General features: G+C 59.6%; 2 protein-coding genes across 3 annotated transcripts; one reads left to right on the top strand and one right to left on the bottom strand.

Annotated features, from left to right (window-relative positions):
* Nucleotides 1-414: 414 nt before the first annotated feature.
* On the bottom strand, nt 415-7,674 carry KRT18 (keratin 18). Its single transcript, XM_083881043.1, has 7 exons — nt 5,964-7,674; nt 5,126-5,208; nt 3,515-3,671; nt 3,280-3,444; nt 2,508-2,633; nt 1,669-1,895; nt 415-607 (listed from the first exon to the last, which is right to left on the bottom strand). Exons 1-7 carry the CDS (start codon nt 6,405-6,407, stop codon nt 502-504), a joined length of 1,308 nt encoding a protein of 435 aa, XP_083737169.1. The 5' UTR covers nt 6,408-7,674; the 3' UTR covers nt 415-501.
* A 1,607-nt stretch (nt 7,675-9,281) lies between these two features.
* On the top strand, nt 9,282-15,942 carry LOC310921093 (keratin, type II cytoskeletal 8-like). Of its 2 annotated transcripts, XM_083881204.1 has the most exons (10): nt 9,282-9,388; nt 9,796-10,496; nt 11,187-11,395; nt 12,059-12,119; nt 12,241-12,336; nt 12,432-12,596; nt 14,008-14,133; nt 14,501-14,721; nt 15,244-15,299; nt 15,389-15,942. In XM_083881204.1, the coding sequence occupies exons 2-10, from the start codon at nt 10,164-10,166 to the stop codon at nt 15,580-15,582; spliced, it is 1,461 nt and encodes a 486-aa protein (XP_083737330.1). In that variant the 5' UTR covers nt 9,282-9,388; nt 9,796-10,163; the 3' UTR covers nt 15,583-15,942. The 2 variants fall into 2 exon arrangements, with proteins under 2 accessions (XP_083737330.1, XP_083737329.1); XM_083881203.1 differs by lacking the exon at nt 9,282-9,388 and having other exon boundaries at nt 9,706-10,496.
* The last annotated feature ends 7,379 nt before the right edge of the window (nt 15,943-23,321 follow it).

The following is a 23,321-nucleotide window of genomic DNA, read 5'->3' as shown; positions in this document are numbered from 1 at the left end:
TTCACCGAGATCCACGGGCACCAACACCCCCGGGCACCGATCCCCGAGGAACCCCCTACACCAGGACTTCTGGGCACGAGGATCCCCGCGACCTCCGTTTCCCTCCGGGAGCGGCTTAGGACGGGACGGCAAGCCCGGAGCTCGGGGCTGACTCCGGGCCCGGCGGGGACAGGGACGTTTTGGGGTCCTCCCAGCTGGTTCTGAGAGGTCGATTCCCCCAGGGAGGCCGACATGTGCGGGGATTGAAAGGGTTATGCCGGGGGGCACGGGTGACCAGGGGTCGGCATGGGAATGGTGACAAGGAGGGGGTACAGGTATCCATTCCTCCCCTGACAGCCCCCCACACCCTCCCCGGTCTCAGCCCTGTGTCCCGACCCCCGTTTCCCCCTTGAAAGGACACACCAGCACATCCCATTCATGGCATTCACCACTTTATTTGATTCTGGAGGGGCTCGGCCCCCCTCCCCAGGTTTTGGGGGCCAGGGATCCCCCGTGAGCCCCTCAGTACGTGCGGACCTTCACCTCCCTGGTCTCAGTGACCACGCGTTGAGTGGTCCCTGTCCCTGGCGTGGTGGCTGTAGTCTCCTTGTCCAGGGCATCCCTCAGGCTGCAGGGAGGGGTGGTTAGGGGTGGGGGCACATGGGGGTCCCCTCTCCATGCCAGTAGTGTCCCCCTTAGTGTCACCCAACAGGTGATGGAGATGGAATGTCCGGGGGGATGGGCTGGGGTGTCCCAACACCCTGGAGATTGTTCCCCAAAATATTGAAACTGGTGGGACCTGGACACTTGGACACCTGGGGTTCATCCCCTCTGATGTCACCATTGTACCCATCCCCAGACCATCCTGAAGGACAGAGCTGGGATATATGATCTCCTGGGATCATCCCCCCTGGATGTCACTGCTGCCCCCTGGCTGTCTCCAAAATCTTGTAACTGGTGGGACGTGGAAACCTCATCACAGGAGGCTCATCTGCCCTGGGTGTCACTGCTGTCCCCTCCCCGTGCCAGGGATGGCACCTGACACTCCATTCCTGGGATTATCCCTTCCCATCCCCTTCCCAGCCCACATCCCCCCCTCCTCTTGTCTCCATTTCCCCTTCACCTCAACTTCTACCCTACCTGAACTCCCCTGTACCTGGATTTCCCTCTCACCTGAACTCCTCCCCTCTGAACTTCCCCCTCGCCCCCATACCTGAGCTCGCCCCCCCAAACTTCCTCACCTGAGCTCTCTCCGCTCACCTTCCCCCAAACCTGAACCTCCCCCCCTCACCTGAACCCTTGTACCTGAATGCCCCCCCACATTCTCCCCTGTACCTGAACTCCTCCCCCAGTTTGAACTTCCACCCCCTGTACCTGGCTTCTTTCCTCTCCTCACCTGAACCGCCCATATGTGAACTACACCCCCTAATTCCCCCCTCACCCGAACTTCTAACACCCGTACCTGAATTCCTTCCCTCTCCACCAAACTTGCCCCTGAACCCTCTCATACCTGAATTCCCCCTACCCCTAGACCCAAACTTCCTCACTCACCTGAACTCACCCCCCCTGTACCTGAACTTCCCCTCTCACCCAAACTTCCACCCCGGGAGTACCTGAATTCCTTTTCCCCCCACCTGAACCTCCCCCCCCCACCTTGTAACTAATCCTCTCCCCAGTCCCCCTGCTTACCTGAAGCCGCCGTCGCCGCCCTCCAGCAGCTGCCGATATGTCGCGATCTCGGCCTCCAGGCGGTCCTTGAGGCCGAGCAGCTCCCGGTGCTGCTCGTTCTGCCGCTGGAGCTGTGCCCGCACGTCCCGCAGCTCTGCCTCGGCCGCGCTCACCTGGAGCTGCACCTGCGCCAGCTGAGCCCCGGCCCGGGCCTCGGCCTCGGCCAGTGCCGCCTCCAGACTCGCGTTCTGGGGGTATTGGAGGGTTAAGGGGGTTTTGGGCAGGTTCACCTTGGTCTGAGCCTCAGCCTTGACCACGGCAGCCTCTAAATCCGTGTTCTGGGGTGTTTGGAGGGGGGGGGTGTAGGGGGACAGTCAGTACCCCTAAATTGGGAAGTTTGGAGGATCTGCACCACGAAAATGCGGGAGGAGTCACCTCAGGCTCAGCCAGTGCTGCCTCCAGGCCTGAGTTCTGGGGGGACTTGGGGCTTTTGTGGGGTTCACCCCAAAAACTGGGGGTTCGCCCCAAGGTTTGGTCAATGCAACCCCCAAATCTGTGTTCTGGGGAGATCAGGGGAGAATTAGGGAGTCTGGTAGAGGTTCACCCTGGCCTGACCATCAGCCTCAGGCAGCACTGCCTCCAGCCTCGAGTTCTGGGGGATTTGTAGGGTTTAGGGAGTGGGGGAGTCAGGACCTCAAAAAGAGCTTTTGGGGGGCAGGAGTTAGGGGTTGGCAGGGTTTTGGGGCTCAGGAGCCATGAATTAAAGGGAGTTAGTTTTTTGGGGGGGGGAGTTGGGGGTGTGAGACTGTTGATTGAGGGATTTTGGGGGGGTTGGGGTTTTTTGGGGGATTTGAGGGTACCTGGTTACGCAGGGCTTCAAGGTCGATCTCGAGGGTCTGCAGTGAGCGACGCAGGGCCCCAACAGTGCCTCGTGCCGTGTCCAGGTCCTTTGTGCTCTGCGTCACCTCCAGGGTGGTCTCTGTGATCTGGGAGGGAAAGAAGGGATTGGGAGGTGGGGGGCCTGGGAACACACTTGGGATCTGGGGGACAGCAGCCTTGGTCCAACCCACCATGGACACCCCAAGTCCTGGAGGGGGCATGGAGGGTGAGACCAGCCCAAGAGAAGCCAGACTCAGGCATGAGGGTCCCACATCATGGGGGTCCCCTAGAAGAGACTCCAAACTTGGACCCCCTTGGACAGAGGACACCCCAAAATGTCCCCAAGATTGGGCCAGGAACCTCCTGGAGCAGTTCACCCCAGAAGTCCCTCTAAAAACGTCCCAAATCTCCACCCAACACCCCCCTGGGTCTGCCACCCCTCCCTTCTCCCCTTTTTGGGGCTCTTTTGGGGACCTCTCATGCCAGCCTGTGGACACACCCCAAAAGGTGTTTTCCCCTTGTTTAGGACCCCTAGGTGACTCCCCACTGGGGACACCCTTATGGAGCATCACTGGGGACCCTTGGGTGTGGATTGGGGGGGTGGGGGGTTGAGGTCCCCAGCTCCCACCCCCTCTGCTTCTCCAGGTCCTCCAGGGATTTTAAGACCAGGGCACTGTCCTGCATCCGCAGCTCCCCCCGGACCATTGCAGGGGCTGTTTTGGGGTGCGATTTGAGGTTTTCTGAGTTCCCCACCTGCTGCCCCCACTGCTTCTCCAGGTCCTCCAGGTTTTTCTGGGCCAGGGCATCGTACTGAGCCCGCAGCTCTCCCAGAACCTTCCCTAAGTCCTGCGACCGTGGTGCATCCACCTCCACCGTCAGCGCCGACTGTGAGGCCTGCGCCCGCAGGTCCTGCACTTCCTGGGGGCAGAGTGGGTCAGTTTGGGGTCCCTCAGGTGTCCCCCGAGGCCCCCAAGCCCTCCGGACCCACCTGGTCATGATCCTTGCGCAGCAGGATCAGCTCCTCACGCAGGGCCTCGATGTCCCCCTCGAGCTGCAGTCGTGTCATGTTGGTGTCGTCCAGGACCTTGCGCAGCCCCGCAATGTCGCTGTCCACGGACAGCCGGATGGCCAGCTCCGCCTCAAACCTGGAATGCCACAGGAGTGGGGCCACAGCCAGGGTGGGACATGGAGCAGGGCCAGCCTCATGCCCGTTCATAACCTTGTCCTTGTCCTTGGCCCTGTTTCTATCCCTGACATATCCTTGTCCTCCAGCCCCATCATCAGCCCCATTTCCATCCCCAGCCTAATGCAGCCTTTTCCTCGTCCTTGTTCAATCCCCGTCATCCTCAGCCCCATTTCTGTTCCCAACACGTCCTTCTCCCCATCCCTGTCCCATCCTCATACTCATTTCCATCCCCATCACCTCCCTTTTCCCATCATTCTCATCCTCAGTCTCACATCCATCCTCACTCTCATCCCCATCCTTATCCTCATTTCAGTCTCCATTTCCCTTCACATTCTTATCCTCATCTCCATTTTCAATGCCATCCCACCGTCCCACCCTCACCCTCATTCCATCTCCAGCCCCACATGACCTCATCCCATTGCTGTCTCCATCCATGTTCTTATCCCTGTCTCATCCCTTCTGCAACCTCCACTCCTCCCATCTTTGGCCCTGTCCCCATCCTCATGCCCATCCTTCTCCTTGTCCTCATCCCCATTCTGAGTCCCTGTTCCCATCCCCATTCCTGTCTCATCCTCTTCCTCATCCTCATCTCCAATCCTGTCTCATCCCTGTCTCCATCCACATTTGCATTCCTGTCCCATCCCAAATCTCACCTACAGCTGTCCCCATCCCTGTCCTTTTTCCTGTCCCTACCCAGACTCCTATCTCCATTCCCACTCCTGTTTCCATCTTTAGCCTTGTCCTCATCCTGATTTCCATCCTCAGCCCATCCCTGTCCCTGTCCACATCTCCATTCCATCCTTGTCCTTGTGCACATCCCTGTCCCATCTCCAGCCCCATCCTCATCTGTCTCCACCCCATTCCCATCCCTGTACCCACCTCCTTCCCACCCATCCCCATTCAGCCTCTACCCCATCCCCATCCTTGCCCCCATTGCCACCTGTTCTCCCCCTAGTCCCACCCCATCCATTTCCACCCTATTCCCATTCCCACTCCTGTCTCGGTGCTTGTCTCCATCCCATCTCCCTCACCATCCTTATCCCCATCCTCATTCCTGTTCTCACTCCCATTTCCATCCTTGTCCTTGTCCTCATCCCCATCTCATATTCATCCCCATTCACACCCCCATCCTCACCCTCATCCCCACTCCATCTTCATCCCCATTCCTATGCAATCCCACCCTTATTCCCATCTCTGTTCCCATCTTGTTTCCAGCTCCATTTCCACCCCATACCCATTCCCACTCAACGCCCATTCCCACCCAATGCCCATTCCCGCCCCACCTGCACCCTCTTTTCCATCATATTCCCACCCCCACTTCCATCCCCATTCCAACTCCATCCTCGTTCCTATGTCATCCCTGCCACATTCCCACCCCCATTATTCCCATTATTCCCAGTATCCTGCCCTCACTTGACCCGGAAGTCATCGGCCGCCAGCCGTGCATTGTCGATCTGCAGCACCGTCCGTGCATTCTCCACCGTGCTCTCCAGGATCTGGGGTGGGGACACGAGGATACGCATGGATACAGGGGACACAGGGACATGGAGGGACATGGGGATATGTGCGGATATAGGGACACGTAGGGACAGATGGACACATGGACACGGGGACGTGGACATGAGTGGACATAGGGATACGGGGACTCATGGAGGGGGGGGACATGTGGGGGGACACGGGTGAACACACACAGTCACGGAGACACACAGACACAGGTGAACACATGGATATGGGGGGACAGGTGAGCAGAACAGACAGACACGTGGACACAGGGACGGCAGGGACACAGGGACACGTGTCACCATCACCGTGGCAAGATGACTTCCTCGCCCCCCCTTCCCCGCAGGGCCTCACCCCGGAACAGCGGCGATAACCCGGGGTGGGGGTGGGGCGAGGGCCTAGCTGTCGGGTGGGGGGGTGAGGGGTGCCGGTCACCTTGAGGAGGTTCCAGGAGGGGCTCTGGGGGGGCTGGAGGGGGGTCTTTTACCCAAAAGTCGGGGTAAAAATGGAGGGGGGCTCCTTCGACACTGCCCCGCCCCAGTGGCCTCGGTCACGTCCCTTCGCCCCACGCAAAAACAGCCCCGCAGGGAGGAAACCCCCTGCGCCCCTCCACCCACGGGGACTTAGAGATCTCCCCATACACCCCCTATACCCACCCAGGGGCTTACAGACCCCCCACAGATGCAAAGTTCAGCCCTTCCCCTCCCCCCTCCAGTTAATGTTTAACCCCAACCCCCCCCCGCGCCCCCACCTTGTCCCGTAGCTCCTCGATCAGCTCCCACTGGGGGCTCCAGTCATGAGCGCTGGGCCCCTTTTGAGCCATGAACTCCCGGATTTGCGTCTCCAGGCGCCGGTTCTCCCGTTCCAGGCTCCGCACCTGCTCCAGGTACGTGGCCAGGCGGTCGTTGAGGTCCTGCATCGCCTCCTTCTCGTTGGCCACGGCCCCGGAGCCCCCCAGGAAGACACTGCCGCCCAGGCTGGCCCCATAACCGGCCCCATAACCGGTCCCAAAGGCCCCCCCGGCGCTGCTCAGGGTGCGGCTGACGGAGATGCGGGACCCCGCGCCCCCCGCCCCCGCGTACACGCTGGCGGCGCTGCCCAGGGGGGCGAAGCGGCGGCCGGGGACCATCCCCGGGGTCCCGATCCCGCCGGAGCGGACGGAGCTGGAATAGACGGTGCGGCGGGAGAAGCTCATGGGGACGGTGACACGACGGCGGGAGCCCGAGAGTCGCACGGACGGACGCACGGATGGAATTCCGGGCGGGAATTCTGGCCGGGATTTATAGCCGGGAGCGGCCCCACGGCACCTCCCCACGGCCTCGCTCCCGGGAAGGTGCGGCTGGAGCCGGCCCAGGGCTTTGTTCCTGCGGGAATCAACTCCACAACTGGGGGTGGGGGGACAGGGAAGGGGATCGATCAAAAATTGGGGAGTAGAGTGTGAGGGAAAAGAATCAACCCCCAAACTTGTGGGGTGCGGGCTGAGTGGAAAGGGGTATGATCCAGAACTGTGGGGTGGGGGACAGAGAGAAAGGAATCAGCCCCAGAACTTGTGAGGTGAGGGTTGGAGGGATGGGATTGACCCCATAACTGTGGGTTGGGGGACAAAGGGAAGGGGCTCGGCCCCAGAACTGTGGGATGTGGGGCGGGGTCGGGATCAGCCCTACACATTTTCTGGTCCCCATAGTCAGGCCCACATCAGTCTACTGACCTTCGCACTGCTGCAGCCCCTGCCTGACCTGAGACCCCCTGTTTTACCCTACTCCTGCCCCATTTTGCTGTTTTTCCCCATTTTGCCCTGTTCATGTGCTATTTACTAATTTTTGCCCATTTCTCATTTTCCCTATTTCCCCCAATCCTGCCTCTTTTTGCTCCATTTTACTCCATTTATACCAAATCTTCCATTTTTGCTGTTTTGCCCCATTTTGCCCTTTCTTACCCCATTCCCGTCCCATTTTACTATTTTTTGCCCTATTTTTGTAATTTTATCCCATTCTTGTCTCACTTTAACCCTTTTTGCCTGATCTTGCCCTGTTTTGTCCCATCCCATTCTTGTCTCATTTACCCCCTTTTGCCCCATTTTGCCCCATCTCTACCCAATTTTGCTGTTTTCCCCCATTTTGCCCTATTCCTTTCCCCTTTTCTCCCATTTCCCTTTTTCCCCAAGTTTTTCTCTGCTTTGCCCACTTCCTTTCCCTTGCCCATTCCCTCCATTTTGCCCCATTCCTGCCCAATTTTCCTCCTTTTTCCCCACTTATGCTCAATTTTATCCCATTCTATCCCATCCTCCCCCTTCCCCCACTTTTTGTCCCTTTTCCTCCCCTTTTCCCCCATTTTCCCCGCAGGATCCCCGAGGTGCCGGACCCGAGGGTCCCAGGGGGTCCCTCCCGGGGTCCAGCGGCCTCGTCCCTCTTTGGGGACCCCCTGGGGCCCCCCGAAGGGCGCGGGGGAGGGGCGGGGGTGTCGGGGCTGCTCCCACCCCGAGGCCTTATCGGGAACATTCCGGGCGTTCCCGGTGGGTGACGTGTCCCACCCCTGATTCCCACCGCCCCCCCCCCCCTCCCCCGCCGTGTTCCCCCTCCCGGCTTCCCCCTGTGTCCCCCCGGTCCCCAAACATCCCTGTGAGCCCCCGGTGTCCCCGCAGGTCGCCCCGTTGTGTCCCTCCTGTATGTATCAACTAGTATCCCCCAGTGTCCACTCCTCGTGTCCTCCCGTGTGCCCGTGAGTGCCCCCATCCCCAAAACGTCCTCCATGCTTCTGTCCCCCCCTCACTTCACATCTGCCCCCTGTTCCCCCCGTGTCCCCCCGTGCCTCAGTATCCCCAGGTGATGGTGATGGGGGGCTCAGCTGTGGCTGTCAAGGGTTTAGGGGGTCCCCGCTGCTCCTTGGGGGGCTGGGAGAGTGTCCCGCAGGGTCTGGGACCCACGCTACCCCCCACCCTCCCTCCCCCACTTCGAGGGTTATCTCTTCAAATTCCTTCCTGATAAGACGGGCTGGATTTGGGAGGGAGCTGGAAGTGATGGGAGCCTCTGGGGGGAGGAGGGGGGAGCAGATCGTGTCCCCTCCTGGGCGTCACAGGTTTGGGGGGGCTTTGAGACCCTCCTTGTGGGGCTGGGTTGCTCAGGAAGGAAGGAAGGAAGGAAGGAAGGAAGACACTACCCCAGAATTCCCAGTGCCCAGTTGGAGGCAAACCCCCTGGAGCCCTCTAGATCCCAACTCCAGGATCCCAAATCCCACGTCCTTACTCCCGGCCGCAGGTGCCGCACCCTCTCCGTGCCCAGCGTGTGCCGCCCTCGTGCCGGGCAAGTCTGGGCTGGAGCCACCGACGGGCCGCCACTGTACACACCGGCACCTGTTGGACCCACCTGCTTGAACACACGTGAACTCACCTGAACACACATGAATACACCTGAACTCACCTCCATCCATCCCATGCCTTTTTTTGGATGCTTTCCTTTTTTTTGCAGCTGAGTTTGGTATTGGGGACAGGCCCTGGTGAGGCCTGGGGAAAGGGTTGGGGGCAGATTTGGTGTGATGTGGCTGGAGTCCCATGGTGTGACTCAGATTTGGGGACAGGGACTGGGATCAGGGGTTGGGGAACATAGAGCTGGGGACAAAGACTGGGGGTCCGGGGTTGGGAACACAGGGCTTGGGCAGAGTTTCAGGTTTTGGGAAGAGAGTTTAGGGATGCAGGTTTGGGATATAATTTGAGGACAGGGCTGGGGATGGAGGGCTGGGATCAGGGCTTGGGGTCTTCGATCTGGGGGCATGGCCTGAGGACACAGAGCGGGGGACAGGGATAGGGTACTGCACTGAGGGACATGGGGCTGGGGACACGGTTTGGTGGCCCACCAAACTATGGGGTCAGGGGCTGGGGACATGCCATAGGGACAGAGTTTGAGATCCTAGGATGGGGACATGGGCAGGGATAAAGATTGGGGGACATTGTCTGGGGGAATAGTTTGGGGTCATGGTTTGTGGATGTGGTGCTAGGGACACAGACTGGGGGACACAGGGTGGTGACATTGGTCTGGAGACCCAGACTGGGGGACAAGCTGGAGATGTGGGCTTGGTCAGGGGTTGGGGACTGAGACTCCACACCCGGACTGGTGTGGAGGGTTGGGAGCCCAAACTCGGTGGACAGGACTTGGTGACGGAGACTCAGATTGGAACACCTAGGTGAGGGGACACGGTGAGGACAGGGCTGTGCTGTGGACACTCGGTGGGTCTCCTCCTCCGGGAGGGGGCGCGGAGGGGGGTGGGGGGCACCGGGACCGCATTTTGGGGTAAGCCCACCCCCGCGCCCCCTGCCCGTTCCGATCCCGGCGGATCTCGGTGATCCCGCGGATCCCACGTTCCGAATGGGTTAAAGCTCCGGTCCCTCCCCTCGCTTCTCCTCCCCCGGCTCTGGGGTAAACCCGGGAACCAACCCGGGAACCAAACCGGGAAGGCGCCCGGAACCCGCCTGGCCGCTCCGCCCGGCCCGGCCCGTCCTGCCCCGACCCGTCCGGCCGGTCCTGCTGGGGCTGTCGGAGCCTTCCTGCCCCTAGCGCGGCTTTCACCTCGTCCTCCTCAGCCGTCTGCAGCCTCGTCCAACCTACTCCAGCCGTCCGCATCCTCCTGAGCCTCTTCAGCCTCTTCCAGCCGTCCTCAGCCTCCTGCAGTCGTCCTCGTCTGAGGACCTTTTCCAAACTCTTCCAAACTTCCTCCCATCTCCTCATCCTCCTTCTAACCTTCTCCATCCTCCCTGCAGCCTCCTTCAAACCTCTTCCGACCCTGCCCGACCTTCTTCATCCACTTTCCAACCTCTTTGCAAACCACCTCCTTAATCTCCTTTCCCAACTCCCATTCTTCTCCCAATCTTCTCCAGCTTCCGACCTCCTTTCCCACCTCCCAAACACTTTCCAAGATCTCTCCAGCCTCTTTCCCCCGTTTCCTCTCTCCTCCTGCCCCGATGTCGGTCTCCATCCCCCGGCAGCCGCTCCGGAGCAGCTCTGCCTTTCCGGGACGTTCCTTCTCGTCCCGCTCCTTCACGGCCGGCCCGGCGCTGAGGATGAGCACGGCCCCGGCCCTCGGCCCTTACGGGGGGCTCCGTGGAGGCTCCGGGGGGCTCGGGGGTCCCTCGTGGGTCCCGGGGGCCAGCGGGGGGATCACGGCCGTCACCATCAACCGGAGTCTCCTGGCGCCGCTGGACGTGGCCGTGGACCCCGAGCTGCAGGAGCTGCGCCGGGAGGAGAAGGAGCAGATCAAGACCCTCAACGATAAATTCGCCGCCTTCATCGACAAGGTGGAGCTGTGGGAGATCCCTGGGGACTGGCTTCTGAGACCTCCTGGGGCACTTGGGACATCTTGGGATACCTGGGGCATTGAGGGAAGACCCTCCTTGGGACTTCTTGTACCCTTGGGGACATTGAGACCCTCTCTGGGACCCCCTGACTCTCAGCTGGGACCTCCTGAGCACCTTTGGGGACCTTCTGAGACCCTTGGAGACATTGACTCCTCCCCCTTGGGGACACTCTGACCCCCTCCTGACTCCCCACAAGGACATGCAGACTCCAGCTTGTCCCAGGACCCCAAATCTCCCCTCTGCCTCCACCCTTCTACTTCATGTCTCTCTCCAGCCCAACCCATTCCCCTGAGGGTGATTTGGGGGTAATTTTGGGATGCTGACTCCCTTTTCCCCCTTTCTCCCCAGGCATGATTTGGGAGTGGAGGTGATTTTGGGGTAATTTTGAGATATGGGAAGAACTTGACCCTGCTTTCCCCCAAGTGTGATTTTGGAGTGTGGTGGGTTGTTTTTTTTTTTTTTGTTTTTTTTTTTTTTTTTTTTTTTTTTTGGTGATTTTGGTGTGTGTGAGGTGTAATTCGGGGGTGTGGAGGTGATTTGGAGATGATTCTGGGGTGTGGGAGTGCTCCTGACCCCCTTTCCCCCAGGTGTGATTTTGGCTGGTTTTGGAGTGCCATTCCCTGTCTACAGGTGCGGTTCCTGGAGCAGCAGAACAAACTCCTGGAGACCAAGTGGGGGCTCCTGCGGGCGCAGCCACCCCCCCGCAGCAGCCTGGGGGGGCTCCTCGAGGGCTACGTGGGGACCCTGCAGCGGCAGCTTGAGGGACTTGGGCAGGAGCGGCAGCGGCTGCGCACAGAGCTCGGCCATGTTCGGGGGCTCGTCGAGGAGTTCAAGGCCAAGTCAGTGTTCCCAAGTGTCCCCCAAATCCCCCGGGTACCCCCATGTTTCCCCAGACCCCTCCACAGCCCCCCAATACCACCTTGTAGCCCCCCCAGGGCTGCAACCTGCTGCTGACCCCACCTGGGCCACACCTACAGCCGCCTGGAAGAATTCAAGACCATGTCTGTGTCTCCGAGTGTTCCCCCACATACCCCTGTGTGCCCATCCTGTGTGCCCTCACCCCCATGTCCCTTCATCCCCCTGTCCCCATGGTCCCCAGTGTCTCCCTTGTGCCCCTGGGTCTCCCTATATCCTCATGTCCCCGCTTCCCTGGTCCAAGTCCTCTCTATGCCCCCACATCCTCCCATTGCCTTGTCCCTTTGCCCCCTGTCACCACCTCCCCATGTCCTCCAATCGCCTTGTGTCCCTATATCCTCCTGTCCTCATGTTCCCATGTCACCCTGTCCCAATGTCTCCATATACCCATGTCCCCCCTGTTGCCATGCCCCCATCCCTGCTGTCTCCATACCGCTGTCCCCATGTCCCCCATTCTCATATTCCCATGTCACCCCATTCCCATGTCCCCCATCCTCAAGTGCTCCCATCCCCTTATTCCTTCTGTTCCCATGTCCCCCAGCCCCATATCTCCCTGTCACCTCCCATCTTTGTGTCTCCCTGCCCAGGTATGAGGAGGAGATCAACCACCGCACAGAGAAGGAGAACGAGTTTGTCCTGCTCAAAAAGGTGGGGGATCCCCAACACTCAGGGGGGACTCTGACACAGGGGGAGTCTCTGAGATCAAGGGGTTTCTGGGGGGGTCCCTGAGGGTGCTGGGAACAGGGGCATGACAGGGCTGTTCCCGCAGGACGTGGATGAAGCCTACATGTCGAAGGTGGAGCTGGAGTCACGTCTGGAGAGCCTCACAGACGAGATAAACTTCCTGCGGCAGCTCTATGAGGAGGTTTGGGGGTGCCCTGAATTTGGGCGTGCCCGGGATTGGGGGTGCCTGGATTCAGGGGGTGCCCCTTGCTAAGCCCATGCCCCCTGCGTGTGCAGGAGCTGCAGGAGCTGCAGGCGCAGGTGTCAGATACGGCTGTGGTGGTGTCCATGGACAACAGCCGCCAGCTGGACATGGCGGGGGTCCTGGCCGATGTGCGGGCGCAGTACGAGGACATTGCTGGCCGCAGCCGTGCTGAGGCCGAAGGCCTCTACCAGGTCAAGGTCAGGACAGCACCCCTGCTGCCCCCTCAGCCTTCCTCCTGCCCTTCCTCCTCCTCCCTGCTCTCCAAACCTTCATCTTCCTCCTCTACTCTCCCCAGTCCTTCCTCCTCCCTTCCCTGATCCTCTTCCCTGCTCCCCCATCCTTCATTCTCACTGGTTCCTGAGCCTTCCTCATCCTCCCTGACTCTTTCCTGAACCCTCCTTCTCTTCCACACCCTGAGCCTTCATCTTCCTCCCTGCCCCATCCTCTTCCTTCTTCCTGATTCTTGTCCTCCCTGCCCTGAGCCTTGCTCCTCCCTGCTTCTCAAGCCTTCATCCTCTTCCTTGCTCCTTGATCGTACTCCTTGTTCCCAAGCCTTCATCCTCCTCATCCTCCCTGCCCTGTCCTCCTCCTCCCTGGCCCAGATCTTCTCCTCTTCCTCCTCCTCTTCCTCCCTGCCCTGGAGGCTGCTGTGTGGGAGAAATTCTGGCTTGAAACACAACTGGAGCTGCCACATCCCAGCCTGGAGCGTCCCCCACAGCGTGGGCTCATCCCAGTCCTGGGGTGCCATGGGGCAGGGAGGGGCCCCCATCTCCATTCCTGGCACAGATCCCAGTGCCAGTACTTCCCAGGCTCTTTCATCCCCTGTTTTGGGATGCTGGTGGAAATGGGGGGCCTCATCCCACTGGGATCCCAGATTCAAGCCCAACCGGACCCACCACATCCCAATGAGAGCCGCCACATCCCAGGTGGATCATCCCTCCCAGCATTGCTGCATCCTGGCTCTTTCCTCTAAATTTTTGGGGTGCTGGTAGAAGAGTGAGCTTCCCCGCTCCCCATCCCACCATGACTCTGACTCCAAACCAGACCCACGGCATCCCAATGGATCATCCCAACTGGAGCATCCCTCCTGGCATGGCCACATCCCAGTTCTTTCCTTCCCAGTTTTGGTGTGCTGCAGAAGAGAGGGATCCCCTCACCTCCATCCCGCTGAGATCCCAGATCTCAGTTGGAACATCCTTCTTGACACAGGCAGATCCCAGCTCTTCCATCCCAAATTTTGGGGTGCTGGGGGAAAATAGGTTTCCCCAATCTCCATTCCCCCAAGATCCCAGTTCCAAACCCAGCTGGACCCACCAAATTCCAACTGGAACTACCACATCCCTGTCAGAGCATCCCTCCTGCCTCCAGTGCATCCTAGCTCATTCCTCCCAATTTTTGGGTGCTGGTGAACACCAATGTCCCCTCATCTCCGTCCCCTCATCTCCATCCCCTCAAGATCCCAGCCGCAAACCCAACTGGACTTAACACATCCCACCCTGGACTATCCCTCCAAGTTTGGCCACATCCCAGCTTTTTCTTCCCAACTTTGGGAGTGCTGGTGGATTTGGGGAATGCCCCACATTCCCACCTCTTGTCTGGTGTCTCCAGTATGAGGAACTGAAGACAGCAGCTGGGAAGCAGGGAGATGACCTGCGCCAGACCCGGAGCCAGATCCAGGAGCTGAACCGCCGCATCCAGCGCATCCAGGCAGAGATTGAGGCTCTGAAAAATCAGGTTTGATGTCCAACCTGGATGGAAATTTGGAAGGATGCTGCCTGCCCCTCCTCCACATATCCCCCAGCACCCCGTGGGAGCCCCCCACTGGATTCCTGAGAATCCCCTGGGATCTCGTCTGGGAAACGGGAGGAGAGAGTGATGGCTCTGAGATGGGGGAGATTTTGGGGGGTGGGAATACTGAGTGAAAAGGGCGGTCAAGGATAATGGGATGTGAGGGATAGTGAGTTATGAAGGATACTGGGGAGTGAGGAATACTGGGACACTGGGTATACTGGAACATGGGGAGGCTGAGGGGACGAAGGATATTGGGGTACTGGGGATATTTGGTCCAAGGGGATCCTGGGCTCAGTGTCCCATCCCACAGCGCTCTGGGCTGGAGGCGGCAGTGGCAGAGGCCGAGGAGCGTGGGGAGTTGGCACTGAGGGACGCCCGGGCCAAGCTGGGGGGACTGGAGGGGGCCCTGTCCCAGGCCAAGCAGGACCTGGCCCGGCAGCTCCGGGAATACCAGGAGCTCATGAATGTCAAGCTGGCCCTGGACATCGAGATTGCAACCTACAGGAAGCTGCTGGAGGGCGAGGAGAGCAGGTGGGAAGCCCCAATCCCAAATCCTGGATCCCACATCCCATGGGCATCCCAGATCCCATAACCTCTGGGCATCCATATCTCACACCCGGTGTCCTGTGCTCCATCCCGTGTCTCACGGGCATCCCATATACCATGCCCTTCATTCTGGATACCATGAACATCCCATATTCTATGTCCTGCATCCTGCAAGTATCCTGTGTTCCATGGGCATCCCATATCCCATATCCCACAGACACTCCATGTCCCTTGTCTGATATCCCATGAATGTCCCAAATATTCCCCACTTGACCATGTCCCTTATTCCTCTCCCCCTAGAAACACTCAGTTTGTGGGACCCCCTCCAATGCCCCCCCTCGCCTTTGCCCATGTCCCTTAAATAGCCCCCTGTCACTGCTCCTGTTTAGGGGAAAGTTTTGAAGGACAACCCTGCCCCCCGCCCCAGATTTCCCCCCCAGGCCATGTCCTTTATCCCCCAATCCATCACTGATCCTATTTGGGGGACCCCCCCCAAAACCCCCCCAGGCTCGAGGCTGCTGTGCAGAACCTGAGCATCCACACCAAGGCTTCGAGGTATCTGGGTGAGTTTGGGGGGGTCCCTGGAACCCCCTACTTTAGGGTGTCCCCTCCCCATGTGTCCCCCCTCACAGCTGCTCCCTCTTCCCCACAGGTGGATTCGGGGGAGGTTTTGTGGGGGGATTTGGGGAGGCGTTTGGGGGGGCCGTGGTCAGCTCGGGGTACTCAGTGCCCCCCCCACTCCCCGAGGGCACGGCCGCCCCCAAATCCCGTGCCATCGTCATCAAGAAGATCGAGACCCGCGATGGGAAACTTGTATCCGAGTCCTCCGACGTCCTGGAGAGCTGAACCCCCTTTCCTGGGGGACCCCCATTCCCTGGCTTGGCCAGCTGACCTGAGCCCCCCCTTTCCTGAGCAGACCCTAAATCCTGACCTGCTGAGGGTCCCCTGGACCCCACCTTCTGGGGTATCCCCATGTCCACACAAACCAACCCCCCTTTCCCAGGGGCATCCTCCATGCTCCCCATCCTCCCAGGGTGTCTCCCTAGGTCCCGACCAGGTGAACCCCCTTTCCTGAGAGGGGGTCCCCATGTCCAGCCCAGCTGAGCCCCCCCTTTCCATTCTGAGATGTCCCCTCGTGTCCTGGAAAGATGAGCCCTCCCCCCTTTCTGGGTGGGGTCCATGACCTGACCTGCTGAGCTCCTCTGAGCCCGCCCTTTCTTTCTTGGGTGGGGGGGGATGTCCTGCCCTGCTGAGCCCCCCTGGATCCCCTTTTCCTTCCCAGGGCATCCCCCAAGTCCAGCCAAGCTGAGCCCTCCTGGGCCTCCACTTTTCAGGGTGTTCCCCCATGTCCTGCCAATCTGAACCCTCTTTTCTGGGGTGGGGGGAGAGGTCCCCCATGTCCCGACCTTCTGAGTCCCCCCAAAGTCCCCTATTTCTTGTCCAGAGGGACCCCTCCAAGTCCAGGCCACCTGAGCCCTCTTTCTTGAGGGGTCCTGTCCATGTCCTGGGGGAGTGTTGGGGGGTGGTCACCCTTTTCCAGGCCAGCTGAGCCAATTCTCTTCGTGGGTGGGGGGGTGGTTTCCTCCATTCCCGTGGGGGTCCCCCATGTCATGACCTTCTGAGCCCCCCGCTCCCTGGTGTGTGTCCCCCTTCATCCTGGCCCCCTTCCCTGGGGGTGCCCCAGGCACCCTCCACTGACAACCTGAGTCAGTGCCCCTCCAGTCTCTCCTGGAAGGCTCCAACTCCCTCCCCGCCTTGGACTGTGGGGTGGGAACTGGGGGGTCTGGGCCTCCCCCAGGGGTTCCGCTCGCTGCTGGAATAAAACCTTGGAAATCTGGGAGTGTTGATAACTGGGAGGGAGGGGTGTGTGCTCCTATTTGGGGTGTTTGGGCTTATCCCAGGCTGCCTGGGGTGTTTTGGGTGCCAGGACGATCTTGGGGTGCTTGGATCATTGCGGGGGTGGCGGGATCCATCTCGGGGTGTCTGGGGCTGTTTTGGGGTTCCTGAGTCTTTCTTGGGGGACCGGGACCAATATTGGTGTTTCCAGATCAGTTTTGGGGTGTCTGGGTCTGTTTGGGGCTCCTAGAATCTGTTTTAGAGTGCCAGAACCCATCCGTGGCTGCCAGAACCAATCTTGGCATGCCTGGGTCACTCCCTGGGGTGCCAGGACCAGTTTTGAGGTGCCAAGACTCACCCTAGGGTGCTAATACTTGTTTTGGGTTTCCTGGATCTCTTCCAGGTGCCAGAACCCATCTTAGGGTGCCTGGGTTTGTGTCAGGGTGCCAGAATGCACCTGTGGGTGCCCGGGTTTGTTTTGGGGTACCATGATTCATCCTGGGGCACCAGGGTCACTCCTGGGGTGTCTGTGACCGTGCTGATGTGTCCAGGTCTGTTTTTGGATGTCTGGCTGTGTTTTGGGGTGCCAGGAATGTACTGTCAATATCCGTTTGGGGGTAAGAGGGTCCCTCCTGGGGCATCAGGACCCTTCCAGGGGTGCCAGGAATTGTTTTGGGATAACAATCCCTGTTTTTGGGTGCCTGGGTCCTTTTTTGGATGCCCAGGCCAGTTTTAGGGTGTCTGTGCCCATCCTGGGCTGCCTGGGACCCTTTTGGCAAACCAGGACCCATCTCAGGATGGCAGGATCCGTTTTGGGGTGCCAGGTCCCATCTCGGGGTACCAGGGTCTGTTTTGGGGTGCCCGTGTCCCTCCAGGGGGGCTTTGTGGGGCCCTTTAGCTCTCGGGGTGGTACCGCACCCCAAAGCCCCTGGGTGCTCTCCGGGACCCCCCCCCCCCCACTTTGGAGCGGCAGGGAGGGGTGTCAGCGGCCTTGTTTGGGGGTCTGCTCCCCCCCCCCCCCCCCAGTTGGTTTGGGGGTGTTGGGGCCATGCCCTGGGGTATTTGGGCCAGTGGTGGTGGAGATTTGGGGGCACGGGGCATGGCAGGGGCTTCAGCCATTTCGGGGGGCTCGGAGCCGTCCTGAAGGGTCCCCACGGGGTGGAGGGGAAGGGGGGACCTCACCAAAATCGGTGCTGACAGTGGACTTTGTCCCCCATTAATCATTAACCCAACGGGGCCCGGCCAACGGTTTGGGGCTGGGAAGGGCTGAGAGCAGATTTGGGGCTGGGGGGGCTGAGAGTGTCTGCAGGATCTGGGGGTGTCACAGGTTTTGGGGTGTCCGCCCCCCCCGCAGTTCTATCCGTGAGACGGTGATATCTGGTACCTGTAATTAGTGCTGGCAGAGGATTAATGAATTAATTCACTAATTAATAAAGGAGTTGGGGAAGGGCTGCAGCCCCAAAATGCACGGAGCCCTCAGGTCTCCCCAGTTTGCACCCCGGGAGTTTTGGGGACCCTTCCCAGGTTTTCAGGGGAATTGAAGGGGGGGCCCCAAAACCAGAACAGGCTCAGACCCACCGTGAGCCCTCCCCAAATTCTGGGATGTCCCTGAGCCCCTCCGGGGGGGCCTGAGCCTCGAGGGGGGGGGGGGGGCGCGGGGGGGGGTGAGCTCTTGAGGGGCTTTTGGGATGAAGGGGGGTGCTGGCTCGCCTCCCCCGCGAGAGTTAAATTGGGGTCACGTCCCTGCATCCCCCTCTTCTGCCCCCCCATTTCAACTCCCTCCTGACTCTATGTCTGGTTTTGGGAGTCTCGCTCTTTGGGGAGGGGTCTGAAGGGTTTGGGGACCCCCCGAGCTTTCCCCCGCAGCCCTTAGAACCCCCAGCCCCTCCCGGCCCGGTGATTTTGGGGTTGGCTGGCGCTAGAGGGCGGCAGAGGAGCGCGAATGGATCCGCGGGGGGAGGCGGGATTTGGGTCCCCCCCGGCCCTTCGGAGGAGTCAGTCGGGAATGAGGAATCCCCGCCCCGGCCCGGGCCCGGCCCCACTGAGGATTTGGGGGCGTGGGGGCTCTGATGCGTTTAGGGGGGGTCGGGAGTGGGTCTGGGACAGTCTGGGGGTGGATCTGGAGGTTCCTGGAGGGGGTCAGGGGGTGGTTTTGGGGGTGTCTGGAGAGGTTTGGGCGGAGGGAGCTGAGGGGAGTTGAGGCTCCCTGCGGGGTCTGGGGGGTGTCTGCGGTGGTCTAGAAGTAGATGGGGGCGGGGGGGTCGAGCTGTGGGCTCTGGAGGCTCAGGGGTTTGGCTTCGGGGGCCTGGAGGGTCCCGGTGGTTCTGGAGGGCCCCGGCTTGGGGGAGGGAGGGGGCCTTGAGCCCCACGGAGCCTCCTGGTTGGAAATCGGGGCTCACGGAGATCCTGCAGGGAAACTGAGGAAGGGATTGTTTGTGGGAGAGCTGGAGCCCTCAAGCTCGGTGGGACCCCCCGGGATGTCACCTCGTGTCACCCTCAGTGCCATCCGGACTCCGGGGGTGGGGCAGGACCCCTCCCATAACCCCCTCAGTGCCAGCAACCCCTGCTCGCTTCGCCCTTTCCCCATGGGGGGGCACCCCGAAGTAGGGAGGGGGCAACCATAGGCGGGTCTCTGGGGGCAGGGGGTCTCACTCCACCCTGCTGGGACACTGCGGGGGGACTTCGGGGGTCCCGAGGCACCCAAAGGGTCCTGGGGAGGGAGTTTAATCCCCCCATCACCCAAATCTCCCAGCAGTGGAGCTGCGGGCGCTAGTGGTGCCCGGGGTGGGAAACTGAAGCACGGGGACATCTTGGGGACCCGTCCCCTCGCAAGATTTGATTCTGAACCCACCCTGGGGGTTCATGCCCGGGGCCTCAGAGCCCCCCTAGGGTGGGGAGGGGGGCAAGCTGAGACCTGACCCAGCTCATCCCACAGATGGGGCTGTGACTCATCCACTCGATGTGGCCACACTTTGAGGGCCCCTAGGTTTGGGGGTGTCCCTGAGCCTTTTGGGACATTGAGAGGGAGCCAGGAGGGTGGGCCCGGACACTGCAGTCCCTTTGGGTCCCTTTTGGGGACAGAGTGAGGGGTTTGGGGTACTGAGCCCATATAAGGTGCTGGGGTAAATGGGAGTCAGTCAGTCCTCCAGTGTCTGGGGATGGGGTCGAGCTCAGGGCATTTGGGTTTTCACAGGTTTGGACAACGGCCAAGGACCTTGGGATGGGGGGAGTGGAATGAGGGGTTTGGGGGTGCTGGGGCATCATAAGGGGTGATAGAGGAAGTATGGGAGACCCTGCCCTATGGGGGTCCCTCTGTGTCTGAGGATGAAGTCAAGCCAAGGGGACTTGGGAGTTTATGCCCCTCCAGATTTTCCTGCTAGGCAACCTGAACCCCCATTTCCACCGCTGAGGGTCTGTGCAAGCTCAAACCCCTGAAATCCACCTCCCAAATGGGCTGCTTCACCTCAAACCCCACCTCCCCATGGAGGGGATACCCAAAATCTGTGGGCTCAGACAGACACTCCTGCCCCTCAAATTTTCCTGGATCAGGGAGTCCTCAACCCCCATTTCTGTCTTTGTGGGACCCCCCCAAGCTCAGCCCCCCACAAATCCACCTCCTGAATTGGCTCCTTCACCCCAAAATCCACCTCCCCATGGACGGGGCCCTCAAAATCCAGGTGGGCACCTCCTCACATAGATGTGTCCAGCGTGTTTATGGGGGGAAGTCTCTGCCCCGTAGCAGGGTGTCCCTGCCCGTATTGGGGGCTGTTTCCTTGGCCACTGCCTGGGTGGGGTTTTGGGGTGCAGTGACAAGCCAGGGCCTGTCGGGGAAATTAACTCCTGTAATTAGCGTCGGGAGGAGCCGCCCAAACTCTCGGTACTTTCACACGCACACCCCTGCACTCCTCGCCTCCCGGCACCCCAAACCTCCTCCTGCCCCCAAACTTCCCCCACAGCCCCCTGAGACTCTGCCCTCCCAGACCCAGCATATTTTGAGTCAGTGTTGCCTTTTTAATTGGGGTGAGATGTGGAGTGACCCCAGGAGTTGGGGAGCCCCCAGGAAGGGGGAGTGGGGTGGCTTGGGGTGTGGTCTTGTTTGTAGGAGCCTGGTTGGACTTTGGGGCGTATTCTGGCCCTTTAGAGGGTGTTCTGGATTTGGGAAACCAAGGGGCTGGGGAGGGAGGGATGGAGGGTGGGGGAAGGATAGATACAGGGATACTCTGGGATACAGCCCACCTGTTTCCCACCCCCAGGAATTTGGGGAGGGCGTGATGCTCCACCTGGGGGGGCCTGCTAGGTCCAACCCCCCTAATTGCAATGGTTTTCCCTCAAAAACATGGGATCCCCCTCCTTAAGCACTACCAAAGTGGCTTTGTTGGAGGATTCAACCTTTTTAACACTGAATTCACCCCATTTTGGTGTCCTTTTTTGCCCCCCATGTGTGAAGAAACAGGGGGACCCGGTTGTCCAATGGGTCATTATTCCCATGGGATATTCACATGGATTCCCATGGGACCACAACCATACCCCTGCCTGGGGCCCAACCCCAGCCTGTGACCCCCAGAAGGGTCCTCACCACCTCATGGGAATCCTGTGGGGGCTGTCAAGTCCAAGTGGGTGCTCCTTCCTGGCTCCACCTCCCCGATGATCCCTAATCCTCCTTCCCTGGGATTTGTTTCCCAGCACTGGGGCTGGGATGAACTTTCCCTGTAGCTGGACACAATGTGGGGTCCCACACCTGGGCAGTGGGACAGCAGGAGAGGTGATACCAATGGCATCACAACAGTAAGGAGAGTCAACCCCCTCCTGGGGCTTGTAAATCCTGGGATTGAGGGGTGCCATGAGCTCCACGCCGCCAGCTCTGCCCCTGCCACAGATCCTGCAGCGCCCGGGGCTCTCGGCAGTCACAGGGTGCCGCCCGTCTTCTGCAACACCTGCTTTGATCTCCTGGGGACCCACCTTGTTGTTGCAGCTGTCACCATTCCTGCTCCCAGCCCTGCAATTTCCCGGGTTGGCGGCTGCCAACGGAGCAGCCAGGAGTTTCCGGATCTGAGGTTTTCCCATTTGAACCCAGTTCCAGGGCAGTTTTGGGGTGAAAAAGGCTGTATTTGGGCTCTGGTTCTGCTACACATTTCCCTGGTTGGGACTGCTGGGCACCTGTGCTGGTGGTCCCTGCTCCCATGGGACACACCAGGAAGGTGGGATGTTGGGGTGCTGGATGGGTGACGAGGGTTAAGTTTGAGTGAGTGATAGTGGCCAGTGTTGGGTGGGTGACAGTGGCCAAGGCTGAGCAGAAAATGGTGTCCATTGTTGGGCGGGTGATGGTGGCCAACACTGAGTGGGGGATGGCCCTCCATGGTAGGGTGTTTGGGTAACAGTATTAGATGGGTGATGGTGGCCAACAGTGAGTGAGGGGTGGTGGCCAGCACTGGTTGGGTGACACTGGCCAACCTTGGGCCCTTGGCTTTGCTCCCGATGCATTCCCATCCCGGCAAGTGCTGGAGCATCCCAGGTGCTCCCCCTTGGAGTTCAGGAGGGATTTGGGAGCTGGCCTTGTGTCCCAGTGAGGTGTCTGTCTCCACCCCTTGGTGGCAGGGCGGGGCAGGGCTTTGCTGGCCCAGCAGCTGCTTGGGCAAGTGCATGGCTGGCCATGGGCCAGCGGCCTGGCCAGGAGCTGGTGCTGGAGCCACCCTGGGAACTCCTGGCAGGAATGCTCTCCACCCGGGTTCCAACAGGTTCATTCAGTTTTGGAGCAGATCTGCCGGTTGCGTAAGGTCAGGAGAGGCAGCCGCCGCCTCCTTCCCTCAGTTCAAACCACTTCTCTTCTCCAGCTGGAAAACTGGGGAGCCCTGGAGGGTGGGACACGGTTTCTAGGTGGGATTGGGGTATGCAGGATGTGCATTGTCCAAAGAGAGCATCAACTTCCCTGTTCCCTGCACTGCAAATCCCTTGGGGCTGAAAATCCTGGAGCTTCAGGAATCCCTGATGAGATTCAGGAAGAAGCACTGGGAAATGCACCCAGACCTAGACTTACATATTTTCAGTGGGAAAAAAAAAAAAAAAAAAAAAAAAAAAAAAAAAAAAAAAAAAAAAAAAAAAAAAAAAAAAAAAAAAAAAAGCCAGGGGTGAACAGTCTCAGCTGAAACTGGTTCCATAAACCTCTCCCAATTAATGGGATAATCCCGCTGGATTTTATTGGCAGTGTGGAGTTGGGGGGAAGTTTTGGGGCTTTTTATTTGTTTTAATGGTGGGATAAACCGGGATCCTCAAAGGGAGCAGCTCCACACCTCATTTAAATAAAAATTTAAAGCAATTAAGCAATTAAATTGTGTTGTTTTAACAATGGGGTAGGCTGGGTGTGGCTTTGCTGAGTACCACGTGCTGTGGAGGGACTGGAGACCCACAGAGACCCTCAGGAAACATCCCAAAAGCCCTGAAAAGTTCCTCAGAGGAGGGATGTGGTCCCCTGTCGAAGTTGTGGGGCAGGGAACAGTCTTGACCCTGCTGGGGTGTGGCCCAACGCAGATATATTGGGATATTTCTGTCTCTGCAAATCCTAGTGTGTCCCACCCAGCTCAACTCATCACTCAGAGGGATCCAGAATGACTTCAAAACCCTTTCAGGAGTTTTAAGAAGGTTTTAAAATCATCTTTATTGACATAAAGGTAGTTTTACAGCCCTGCCAAACACTAATGCTCCTAGTTGTGAAACACTTTGGACAACCCACGTCACCCCTCCTCGGAGCAGGA

Source organism: Zosterops lateralis (genome assembly GCF_965231275.1).
Source record: "Zosterops lateralis genome assembly, chromosome: 32".
Taxonomy (NCBI): domain Eukaryota; kingdom Metazoa; phylum Chordata; class Aves; order Passeriformes; family Zosteropidae; genus Zosterops; species Zosterops lateralis.
Note: the sequence above shows the minus strand (reverse complement) of the source record. Positions and strands in the feature narration are given on the sequence as shown.